The sequence below is a fragment of the Plecotus auritus genome (assembly GCF_963455305.1).
Source record: "Plecotus auritus genome assembly, chromosome: 8".
NCBI classification, from domain to species: Eukaryota; Metazoa; Chordata; class Mammalia; order Chiroptera; family Vespertilionidae; genus Plecotus; species Plecotus auritus.
In genome coordinates this window covers 83,683,118-83,696,489 of record NC_137782.1, presented here as the reverse complement: position 1 = coordinate 83,696,489, position 13,372 = coordinate 83,683,118, and the positions used below count along the sequence as shown (strand labels likewise).

Here is a 13,372-nt window from a genome sequence, read left to right as displayed (position 1 = left end):
ACGCCACTCCATCAACACAGGGAAGGAGCAAAATGCGGAGACAAAGAAACATGTCACGAATGAAAGAAATGGAGGAAAGCAAACTACTGGATGACATAGAGTTCAGAACCACATTTATAAGGTTACTCAAGAATCTTCTAAAAACCGCTGAGGAACTTAGTGAGACCTTTAAGGATCTTAATGAGAATGCCAAAAAAATGGAAAAGGACCAGTCAGAAATTAAGCATACACTGTCTAAAATGAAGAATATACAGAAACTCAACTGTAGATCAACGTACCCCAAGAATCAAACCAAAGATCCGAAATATGAGGAAACAAAAAACACCCAACCAGAAAAACAAAAAGAAAAAAGAATCCAAAAATATGAAGATAGTGTAAGGAGCCTCTGGGACAACTTTAAGCGTACCAACATCTGAATTTTTGGGGTGCCAGAAGAAGAGAGAGAGCAAAATATTGAAAACCTATTAGAAGAAATAATGACAGAAAATTTTCCCTACCTGGTGAAAGAAATAGACTTACAAGTTCAGGAAGCGCACAGAACCCCATACAAGAGGAATCCAAAGAGGACCACGCCAAGACACATCATAATTAAAATGCCAAGGGCAAAAGACAAAGAGAGAATCTTGAAAGCAGCAAGAGAAAAACGGTTAGTTACCTACAAGGGAGCACCCATACGACTGTCAGCTGATTTCTCGGCAGAAACTATGCAGGCCAGAAGGGAGTGGCAAGAAATATTCAAAGTGATGAACAGCAAGAACCTACAACCAAGATTACTCTACCCAGCAAAGCTATCATTCAGAGTTAAAGGTCAGATAAAGAGCTTCACAGACAAGAAAAAGCTAAAGGAGTTCATCACCACCAAACCAGTATTATATGAAATGCTGAAGGGTGTTCTTTAAGAAGAGGAAGAAGAAGAAAAAGGTAAAGATAAAAAGTATGAACAACAAAATGACATCAAATACATATCTACCAACAAGTGAATCTAAAAATCAAGTGAATAAAAAATTTGAAGAACAGAATGGACTGGTGACTATAATAGAATCAGGGACATAGAAAGGGAGTGGACTGACAATTCTCAGGGGGAAGGGTGTGTGAGGGGTACGGGAAGAGATTGGACAAAAATCTTACACCTATGGATGAAGACAGTGGCGGGGGGTAAGGGCATGGGGTGGGGGTGGGGAATCAGGTGGAGGGGAGCTATGGGGGCAAAAAAAAAAGGAACACCTGTAATAATCTGAACAATAAAGATTTATTAAAAAAAAAAACAACTAAAAAAAAAGAAGTGGGCAGTAAGACAGGATGGTTGAACTGGGATGTTGTTGTGAAGGGCTTATTCTGATTACGACATGAAGCTACTTCAAGATGTCAGTAAGGGAGTAAACGCAATCAAAGATGCAATTCAGAAAGAATCACCCAGCAGCAGTGTGAGAGCAGGGGGCAAGAACCAAAAGGAGCTTCAACATGTGCTTGAGGTGGGAATGTTGGGCAAGCAAAAGAAATGCAGGGCCGAAACCAGTCTGGCTCAGTGGATCGAGCGTTGGCCTACGGACTGAAGGGTTCCGGGTTCGATTCCGGTCAAGGGCATGTACCTTGGTTGCGGGCACATCCCCAGTGGGGGGTGTGCAGGAGGCAGCTGATCGATGTTCTCTCTCATCGATGTTTCTAACTCTATCCCTCTCCCTTCCTCTCTGTAAGAAATCAATAAAATATATTTAAAAAAAAAAAAAGAAAGAAAGAAATGGCAGGGCTGGAAATGAAATAGAGAGAGAGTACATTCAGGTGAGGGCTCAAGATGAAGATCTGCAGTCATGCACAGAAAGAGCTGAGACTAAGAAAATGAAGGAGACAGCTAAAGTAATAAGCTATCAGGGAGAAGAGATAATCCCAGGGCCACAGGGATAATCTCTTCTGAAGGACAATGGTTATAACAAGAGATTTAATAAGATAGCTGAAACTAATGCTTGGGAAAACAGATCCTTTTATCTGGCAAATATATGCATATGTGCACTTTACTGTATGCCAATTATTCCTCAATAAAATTGTTTTTAAAACTATTATTCATGCTCAATAAGGAGACATATTTCCAAGCTAATAGGAAAACTATCTCCAAGATCTTCCTTAGTTCTTTTCACAATTCTTAAAAGAGTGATCTATATACTTAACATGGTACAAACCACTAGGAGACAGAAAAGGAGTATGTGAAAGTAAGCTTGGAGGTCCCTACTGAAGGGACAATGGATACTATTAATGATCTCAAGGAGTAAAGCATTCTTTTCCATTTGATCTTTGAGAACAATTTGAAGACTTACTCTTTTCTAAAATGAGCTAACCCTTCACTTATTAAGAGATTTTAGTATTTTCATTTGTTTCCAAAAATATGTACTAAGAATTATGTTTTTAGAAATAACAAAATAAATAACAAACGAAGCTAGAGCACAACTCAACTGCACTTTTCCAATGTGATAATATAAGCCACAACTTGAATAAACCTCGTAAACGTAAAAGTGTTACACAAGGCAGAAACCCATTAAGCAAAAACCAGAGAGTAACTTTCATTTCATCCAAACTTTGGAAATTCCCGAGTTTTTCAGATTTATATAATTCAAATTCTTATAGGTAGAGGATTAAAAATAATAAAAGTAATTTTAATAAAATACAGAAATAAAAATACTGGAAATCATAAAGGGGAAACAATCCAGATCAGGCCTTGACAAACTTCCACCACCAGAAACAAAAGTGATTAATAATGGAGAGTTTATCAGGGGAGGGAAAGCAGTAAAACCAAGATAAGACAGAAGCACTGTCAGGGAGGAAATGAGTTAACAGCTTAAAGACTCAATAGGCTACTGAGCTAAGAGATTTGTGCTTTGATTTATATTGTTTCATCTAATTTGCTGAACAGAAGTATTTTTAACCATTTGTTCCAGGTGGAATAATGCTGACATACCCAGCATAAGGTTCTATCCACCGACCAGCTCTGACCCAGGAGTAGCATAATGGATCCCTTCCCTGGCAGATAACCTATTATTTTCATCACCTGTCTTCATAAACACAGCAAGGACAAAATAAATATAAATTTAAAAGCTAAGTATGGTTGAAAGTAAGGAAACTGAACAGTGGTTTTACTTGTACCACAAGCAGCACTTTAAAACTATTTATAAGAAGGAAATACTCTAGTACTGTGGCAAAGTCTCAATGGAAAAGGAATAGAATGTACAACACCTTCTTCCAATTCAGTTCATTTTAAGAATTATCCTTAGAAAATTCTATTGTTTGAGAGTGCTAGCACACTTCACAAAGAAAGAAAACTCAATACCAAGTTTAATTTTTCCTCTACCTTTTCCTGATACATTCCCTAATTAATGCTAAATCAGCATACTGATGCAAACTGTTCTTGCAGAGAAAATTTTATGATTCTTACTAGAGGCCCGGTGCACAAAAATTCGTGCACTCGCGGGAGTCCAGCTCCTGCCACCACTGCTGCACTTGCAGCCATCAGCCCGTGTGGCTGAGTGGAGCTCCCCCTGTGGGAGTGCACTGACCACCAGAGGGCAGCTCCTGCGTTGAGTGTCTGCCCCCTGGTGGTCAAGTCACATCATAGCAACCCGTCTTCCCGCTGTTAGGGTCAATTTGCATATAACCCTTTTATTATATAGGATACTTGACATTTTAAAACACTTAAAGAGTTTATATAGGACTTAAGACATCTTTTCTGACATTCTGCCTGAAGAGGTTAAGCAGTTCAGTGTCCTATAAAGTACTATAAGCAGTGGAAGTTAAACCCTCCCACAAATGTTTTCAACCATGAAGTCTGTTACTGATTGCATGTACTCTACTTCTTTCAGGCTTTGGATTTCAAACTATCTGCTTGCCAACTACAAGCCTTAAGATCACTACAGTAATCCTACATAATAAAAGGCTAATATGCAAATCGACCGAACAGTAGAACCATCGGCTGCTATGAGGCGCACTGACCACAGGGGCAGTGCCACTCAGCCAGAAGCCGGGCTCACAGCTGGCGAGCACAGCGGCGGTGGCGGGAGCCTCTCCTACCTCATGACAGCACTAAGGATGTCCAACTGCCGGCTTAAGCCCCGCTCCTAAGCTGTCAGTCTGACATCCCCCGAGGGCTCCCGTACTGCAAGAGGGTGCAGGCCAGGCTGAGGGACCTCCCCCACTCAAGTGCACGAATTTCGTGCACCAGGCTTTTAGTGGTTATAATAAAAAGGAACATTTTTACACACATTCACATTAAAAAAAAATCCCCGAAGATATAAAACATTCTATACCTTGGCTGATCCATTCAAAGGTGAAAAAGTTTGAGAAACACTCCTCTGAAAAAGTAAATTTGGGCTTCTTTATTTTTTTAATCCTTACCCAAGGATATATTTTCACTGATTTTAGAGAGAGGAAGAGAGAGAAACATCAATCAGTAGCCTCCTGTACGCACCCCGTCTGGGGATCGAACCTGCAACCTAAGTGTGTGCCCTGACCAGGAATCGAATCTGCAACCTTTGGTATACTTTGGGCTCTTAGAAGACTTTGGTAAACAATGGTTCCAAGACTATGAACAACTGAACTTTTACCTAAGTTTAAAACTATGCTAAGACCTGACAATGCTGCTGATGAAAAGAATATACAAAAATTATATAAATTATAGATTACCTTTAAAAGAGAAGAAAAGTAATGGAGGATAGGCTACAAAGGAAAGAGCATTTCAAATAATGGGAGAAGGCACAGAGGTCGATGGGATACTGAAAGGACCAGCCTGAGTAAGGAGGTGTCCTTGAGGAACTGTGGGGATTCAGGCATAGAACTATAGCTTTGCCAAATTATGATAGGCCTTGAAAAAGCAAGAGTGTAATTCTACCGGCACTACATTGTAACCAAAGTTTTCTAAAGGGCAGTAGTCTTTAAGAAAAATAAGCTTTATTTCAAATGCCAACAGATTCAGTGTGAAGGAAGGTGGAATCAAATAAACCAGCTGGGAGATCACTACAGTCATCCAGGAGAGAAGCACAGAACAGGCTCACTGTGAAAAGAAAAAAATATTCCAGAATAGTGGTGCAGAAATAGGGAGTAATATAACATGAGCAGCTAAAGCATATAAGAAGCTCCAAAGCCTGGGCAACTGGGAAAGAGGATGTCTAGGGACAGAAAGAACAAAGCAGCCTGGAGAACTGGTGAGGGACAAAGGACAAAGTTAGTTTGGAACATGAATCTGAGGTAAACAAAGGTGTGTGTGCATGTATCTGTGTATCTACTCCAGAGGAATATAAAATTGCACCAGGAAAATAACTTTTCTGTAATTTAAAATAATATGCAGGATTTATACATTTAAAGTTTACAAAGAATTACTCTAAAAATAAACTATGTCAAATAACAATGGAGGAGGAAGATAGCCCAGTTCTATTCAAAATTAAGCTACTAATAGGTTGAATGGTACATGAAATCAGAACTGGAAGAAAATCTCCTAGATTATATATAGTTAATTGTATTCTCTATAGGTCCCTCTATGACTTTTAAGACACCTCAATAATCTCTATAATATACTTTCTCAACACTACAGATAAGACATAATGTGATGGGAAGAACTCACCTAAACACATCTGGGTCTGAAACTTGTTTTATAAATTTAATACTCTTGTGAACACCAAATAATAACAAAGGCTCTTTCGGGATCAAAAACAACCAACCAACAACAACATCATACAAAAAAAAACAACACTACAGGATCTGTCAATTTTGTAATGCTTCCCTTGGGCAATACTCTCTATAATAATTAGAAAGTTAAGTAGGAAGGCCCTTGAAAACATGCACAGAAACTGAGGAACACAAGCAAACACGTGACAATCCAAAGAGAAAACTGATGGGATTAATTGGCCTGAAGCTCTGTGGCAAGCCAGAGACTCCAAGGGTTAATACATAGTGTCCACACCAGATCTGTGGGAGCCAGACTGCTTGTAATGGGCATAGGAACATGGCTTACAATTCTAAAGGCTACTCTTAACAAAAGAGCCCAAAGTCAAAGAGTCAGGACAAATTATGTGCAAAGATAAACTAAAGCAACTAACTAATATGGAAGGTTTTCCATATTCACAATGGTTTTCTTTAAATAAAAGCCTTTCTAGCATGCTAACTAAATCCATTAAAGATAGGAAAATAAACATGCTTATACTTCACAATGAGAAATCTAAAATATTTCCTGAGAGAAATAATAAGAATGAGTGGGAAAGGAGGATTCAAGAATAGCTTTTACAAAATCCTTGAACTGCTAGGATGTGTTTGCTTTACTCTTGTATAAAGACTGAAGAAAATGACAACATAAACCCTGCCATCAAGATTATTGATTATATACAATAATTACAGAAATCATTAAGTTTGTAGATCTTTATTCTAAACAGTCATATTACATTTTACATTATTTTACTCCACAGAAAATCCTGTCACCAAAGAAATAAGGTGTAAATAAGTTTATAAATAAGCAAAAATTAGAGTTTAAAATAAATTTTTATTGAAATCACCACAAATTCATCCTATCTTATCTTAATCAAAATAAACTACACAATAGTTTTTAAAATTGTCTGTTATTTCAAAGTGAACCAGTATGGGCCTCTCGTGTACAGATCTCTGTTTGCTCGTAATACAGCAAACTACTCCTAGAAATTCCTACTTTCTATCTCCTCCCACTTTCCTAATCCAGGGAGAATTAGAGGTTGTCAGGGGAAACTAGAGAGCAGAGAAGCAAAGCAAGCTTGTTAAATCAGTAACCTTAACAATATACATAATTTAAAGTCAAGAGGCTCTGCTCTAAAGTCTGCAACACAGTGACTTCTCCAATCTCAAAGCATTGGTGGAATAATAGCTGCCATTTCCTTGTGAATTGGAAGTCTTCTTAAACTTATTTGCAAGTTCAGAATGCCATGAACTTTGGAAAACTCACCTGATTGCAGTGTTCTGTGTCAGATCCCGTAACATGGGAACAGGAGAACATACTACTCTAAGGAGAAACAAGGGAAGAAGCATCTATTTGTAAAGAACCTTTCAGATAAGTGGAAATACGATGTTGCTATGTTTGTTAGGCTTTAAGAAAGAGAAATCATTAAAAAACATCAACAACTAAAATATAATAATTTATATTTTAAAAGAAACCTATCTCCCTAGCGTGTAATCTCATCAACAGAAAACAATTATGGGCAAAGGGCTTATATAAGAATTTGTAAAGAATATCTACAAACTAAAAGGGGAAATTGGGGAACAGAAAAATAAATAGAAAAAGAGAACAGGTATTTTATAAATGAGGAAAACCAAATATATGGCTTCATTCTCAATAATCAGAGAAATGCAACTGTAAACACAATAAGATTCTAAGAAGTATCCATCAGAGTGACAAAAATTAAGTTGTGAACAATTCCAAAGATTTTGCAAGAACACAGAGTAACAAGATGTCTCACAAATTGCCTTTGTGATTATAAAACAGTATAATCACTTTAAAAGACCACCAAATATTATATAGAAAAAAACGAAGATACATATACTCTATGACCAGCAAATTCTATTCCTTGAGCAGCAGTTCTCAAACTCTGATCCCAGAACCCCTATATATTCTTAAAAACTGATGACCCTCGAGTTTTTATGTTGGTTATATCTGTCAATATTTATCTATTAAAAATTAAAACTAAGAAACTTAAAAATTACTAATTTAAAGATACCAATAATATACCTATTACATTTAAGTTAAATAACATTTTTCATGAAAAACAACTATTTTTCAAAGCAAATAAAAAATAAATGAGATCATTTTAAAAAAATATCTCTATTATAGCTGGATTCTCTTATATGCTTCTAATTCAATCTCTTAAGATAACACACAACATGTAGCCTCTGGAAAACTCCACTGCACACTAAAGAGAGAAAGAGTGACAATAGTAAATAACACCATAATGTCTCCGTATTTTTGTGAAAATAGTTTTGACCTCATGGCTCTCCTGAAAGGGTTTGAAGAACCCCCTGGACTCCCTGCACAAAGTGGCATAGCTATTAGTCAGAGCTGGGCTTTGACTCCAAGTCTTTTTTAGTCCAACAAGTTTTGTGTTGTTTCATTTTTCTATTCGTAGAAAATAACACATTTATGGAACAAGGTAAAAATTCTAACTAAACTTTGTCCCAGTCATACCAATTATACACAAATGAAAGCTTACTGATCTGGAAGAATGGCTTCTTCATCCAAAGAAAACTTTCCTTGAATCCCATGACATAATTCAGGTGGTACATCCACTGGCTGTGGAAAAATGCATTCCTGATTATATACCCCAAAAGAATGAAAAGCATGAATTGAAACATGTACTTCTACACCACAATCACAGTAGCATTATTCTTAAGACTCCAAAAATGGAAACAACTTAAGTTCTCACCAACAGATAAATAGATAAGCAGAACATGGTGTATACATACAATGAATATTATTCGGCCATAAAAGGAGTAAAATTGTGACATATGTTACAACATGGATGAACCCTGAAAATGTGCTAAGTGAATCGAATCAGACACAAAAGAACAAATATAATTCCACTTATGTGAGGTACCAAGAATACGTAGGTAAATTCAGAGAGATAAAAAGTAAGAGAGGTTACCAGAGGCTGGGGAATTGAAGAATAGGGAGGTATTGTTTATTAATATTGTTTAATGGGTGCAGTTTCTGACTGGAAAAATAAAAATGTTCTGAAAATGGATACTGGTGATGGTTGTACAATATTGCGTATAATCTTAATACCATAGAATTATACATTTAAGAATGGTTAAAATAGCAATTCTGTTTATATTTTACCAAAGTCTTAAAAATGCATTCCTGATTAAACAAATAAATATACTGTCTAAAAACACTCCATAATTGATAAAGAGACCATACCTCTGTGGAACCTGTCTGGTATAGCTCTGAAATGAAGTCATGGAGTTGGTGATGTTTCCCTACAAATAAGACATCACCTCCAAGACTGTTTCTTCTAGCTGGGGACACAGTAAGAAAGGCATAAAGATTAAACAATTACATCTGCAAGAGCAATATTTATGAGAATGAAATAAGAAGCACCTATATTTTAAAAACTTAATTATAAGTTTACAAAAAATAATTTAATGACTATCAGAAAAAATTAGCACTAAGAGATATCTGAATATAGCATTATAAGATAAGGGACAAAGTTTTCTTATTTACAAAGAACCCATATTTTTACTGTAAGAAATAAATATTCCCTGAGGAAACACAAATTGTATCATGTAATAACAAGGGTATTCTAAGGAAGGTTGATAGAGAAATTATTTTGATAGGTTTATTATACTGGTATTAAATCAACTTTCCAGTAGAGCTCAGCTCTGCAATTTCCCAATACTTTTAACTGTCAGTAGTATGATAAAATACCTCTTATTGTGCAAAATAATATTTTTAAGTTAGCACTCTGAGGGCAAATGCTTTTGTTTCAATCTAACCATTTAAGAAAAGTTACTGTTATTTGGGGGAGATGATAGGAAAAAGAGGGAGGAAATTAACAATACCCTTGCAACACACAAGGTTAAAGGATATTCTTAAAGTGATGCTTTCTTATAAATTTAATAAATACTTGCGACTTAAAATTTTTTATTTCATTATTATTCAATTTATGGATAATAAATTTTAAGAAGCAAAGTTAACTTTTGTTAAAAAGAGGTAAAATAAATGATTTATGTTCCATTTATGGGAAATCTGACAAATGAAAATAAATTTATAAGAAATTTTATTACAAAATGTGAAGTCTACATTTGTCAAATTTTATAAGAAAATGTAAAAGTCTTTCAATGTTGACCAAGTGAAAGTATAAATCTTACTCTCTTCTGGAGTGAGGTCTGGGTATACCTCTTCAAGAGCAGCTCGCAGCCTGCGTTCATCCACAAATGGCAACAGAGCAACACCTGGGGAGACAAATGTACACCAGCCACCCGAGCTATTAGAATCAGGGATTCACCAATAAACATTTCTGGTACGGTGTCCCTGCTAATATCAAAACATTTGGAACTGAACTCTATTAGCCAAAATTAAGGTGTAAATACTTTCCACTGTGGTAGAAGAAAAGATCCTTTATATTTTCCATCATTAAAATGGCTCTTATCAAAAACCATGTTTGCTAAACCTTAACTCTCTAATGATAAAATTTTTTGAATTAAATGAACAAGAGGTCCCCTGGTATCAGTCTATACTAGGAAGTCCTTGGGCAAGCCAGCTAATCTCCGAAGGGCGTGAGCTTATCCTTTCATTTTTCTAGGACTTCGTTTCTTCTTTTGTAAAAAAAAGTTCATACAACTAAAATACTCAGAAGGGCCCTAGCCAGTTTGGCTCAATGGACAGAGCGCCGGCCTGCAGACTGAAGGGTCCTAGGTTCGATATCAGTCAAGGGCACGTGCCTGGGTTGCAGGCTCGATACCCAGTGGGCGGTGTGCAGGAGGCAGCCGATCCGTGTTTCCCTCTCACATGGATGTTCTTTTCACTCTCCCTCTCCCTTCCATTCTCTCTAAAAAAATTTAAGAAAGTATTTTAAAAAACTTTTATGCATCAAAAGGACACTATCAACAGAATGAAAAGACAACCCACAGAATGTAAGAAAATATATGCAAATCATGTAATAGATTAGTATCCAGAATATGTAAAACATTCCTATAACAACAAAAACCCAATTCAAAAAATGGGCTAAAGATGTGAGTAAATGTTTTTCCAAAGAAGAAAGAAATAGCCAATAAATACATAAAAACAATGCCCACTATCAATAATCATTAAGAAAATGAAAGTCAAAAACATAGTATGATACCACTTCACACCAATTAGCACAGCTATTATCAAAAAACCAGAACTACCAAGTGTTGGAGAGGATATGGAGAAATTGTAATCACTGTGCATTGCCTTACTTTTCCTCTTGACAATTTATACTACAACTAGAGGCCCAGTGCACGAATTCGTGCACGGGTGGGGTCCCTCAGCCTGGCCAGCAATCAGGGCTGGCCGGCCAGGAGGAGGGACTGCGGGAGGTTAGCTGGCCAGGGGGAGGGACCAGGGGAAGTTGGCCAGCTGGGAGGAGGGACTGTGGAGGTTGGCTGACTGCAGAAGATTGGCTGTGGGAGTACACTGACCACCAGGGGGCAGCTCCTGTGTTGAACATCTGCCCCCTGGTGGTCAGTGTGGCATCATAGCTACCAGCCAGTCGTCCAGTCTTAACGGTCATTTAGGCTTTTATATATATAGATGATATAATCATCAAGTCACCTGCATGCTTATATATTTACTTATATTTAATAAACCCACATAAGGACTTATTTAAAAAATATATATTTACATATATTTTTACTTTACCGCCTCATATTCTATCCCTCCTCTCCCTCCACAAAGTATCTTCAAAAACTACCTAATGCCCCAATCCATTTGCATACAACAAAATATAACCACAGAGCACAACACTTAACCCTAATCAATGGGTTGCATTTTCCATTATAATTTTATTAAAGTAATATGAAATTTCCATTATGACATAAAGTACAAGTCAAACCTAAAAAATCTCAAAACAATAATTTATCTTATTTTTATTTTTTAAAAATATATTTTTATTAATTTAGAGAGGAAGGGAGAGGGAGAGATAGATAGAAATATCAATGATGAGAGAGAATCATTGATCAGTTATCTTCTGCTGGGGATCGAGCCTGCAACCAAGGCATGTATCCGTGACCAGAATCGAATCTGGGACCCTTCAGTCCATAGGCTGACGCTCTACCCACTGAGCCAAACTGGCTAGGGCAAAATATAATAATTTTAAATTGTAAATTATTATTTATCTCTTTTTGCCCCCAAACTCTCTTTGAGTCATTTTACTGGTCATCCATACCACAGGGAATAACCAAATGAAAAGAGAGAAAACATGATTTACCAAACATGCTTATTATCCTAGAAAAATATATGGTGGAAGAGAGGTTAAAATGATTTGATAAAAGGGGCTTTCTGTGTGAAAAACTCTTTATTGTGTTTTACAATTAGTCATCACACATTTGATGAGTGTTAAGTAGCATCTTGAATTTAGTACTGATTTTATATTGCCACTAGAGGCCTGATGCACAAAAATTCGTGCACTCGGGGGGTGGGGGGGTGTCCCCTCGGGGGATGTCTACCTACCGGCTTAGGCCTGCTCCCTGGGGGACTGGGCCTAAGCTGGCAGTCAGACATCTCTCTGGCAGCCCAGGAGCCCTCGGGGGATGTCTGACTGACTGCTTAAGCCGCAGTTGGACATCCATACCACTGTGGAGGAGGACATCCTTAGCGCTGCAGAGGAGGCGGGAGAGGCTCCTGCCACCGCCGCTGCGCTTGCAGCCATCAGTCTGGCTTGTGGCTGAGCAGAGCTCCACCTGTGGGAGCGCACTGACCACCAGAGGGCAGCTCCTAGGTCGAGCACATCTGCCCCCTGGTGGTCAGTGCCTGTCATAGCAACCGGTCGATCCACCATTAGGGTCAATTTGCATATTACCCTTTTATTACATAGGAGTCTTACAAAATCTGTGAACAAAGGAATGAGAAATTAACAAATGAATAAATAAAAAATAAATTTTAAGTAATGATTAATGCCAAGTATTTAAACAAAATTTCTAATATATTTATGAAACGTTTCAATGGCATACAAGTCAAATCTCCAGACACTCACTCTCAACAACCTAACAAGGTGTCAATGAGCTACTAACTGGAAGGAGCAAAGTCCCAAGTCCAATAAATTAATCACAAAGGAGATGAAAGATATGATGATTAATGTATTTCAACCCAATTTACTGTTTATCAGAATGTTGCTATTAAAACTATTAATCATTGCTAGTCCCAGGTTAAATGAAAAAACATCGAATTTTCACATATAATTCTTACAATATTATCTTTCTTTTACAGTAATTCTTCCATCCTATAAATCATGTTTTCTCACAGTTTTACCAAAAAGTTATTATTTTAACAAAAAGAAATATCTAAATTTTACCTTGCCATGCATATTTCTTTCCATTCAAATCAATAGCAAAATCCTCAGGATAAAAGTCAATTATACTGGAATCCTATATCAAGAAGGAAAGTAAAGATTCAAAATAAAAGTTACATGCTGCTGTTATACAGGAATTTGTTATAATTTTCATTCAAGTTATCAAGCCTGATGAGAAAATGAGATTTCATTCCTTTCAAAAACCATTAAGATATCAGGTGATTAATTCCAGGTCTAGTAAAACAAAATAAACAATATTATTTTAAATTATGAAAAAAAAAGCATTATTATAGAACTGCAGAGCTGACAACTGTGGACCCAAGACAGTGAGCAAAGAGTTTATTGACTGCAAT

General features: G+C 36.8%; 1 protein-coding gene across 1 annotated transcript in view; it reads right to left on the bottom strand.

Annotated features, from left to right (window-relative positions):
• XRN2 (5'-3' exoribonuclease 2) overlaps nt 1-13,372 on the bottom strand; it is a 92,684-nt gene that overhangs the window by 29,614 nt on the left and 49,698 nt on the right. The window contains exons 20-24 of the mRNA XM_080685575.1: nt 13,023-13,095; nt 9,859-9,942; nt 8,909-9,006; nt 8,202-8,281; nt 6,944-7,000 (exon numbers count right to left, since the gene is read on the bottom strand). Coding sequence (XP_080541701.1) covers nt 6,944-7,000; nt 8,202-8,281; nt 8,909-9,006; nt 9,859-9,942; nt 13,023-13,095 — 392 coding nt within the window. The remainder of the gene's footprint in view (nt 1-6,943; nt 7,001-8,201; nt 8,282-8,908; nt 9,007-9,858; nt 9,943-13,022; nt 13,096-13,372) is intronic.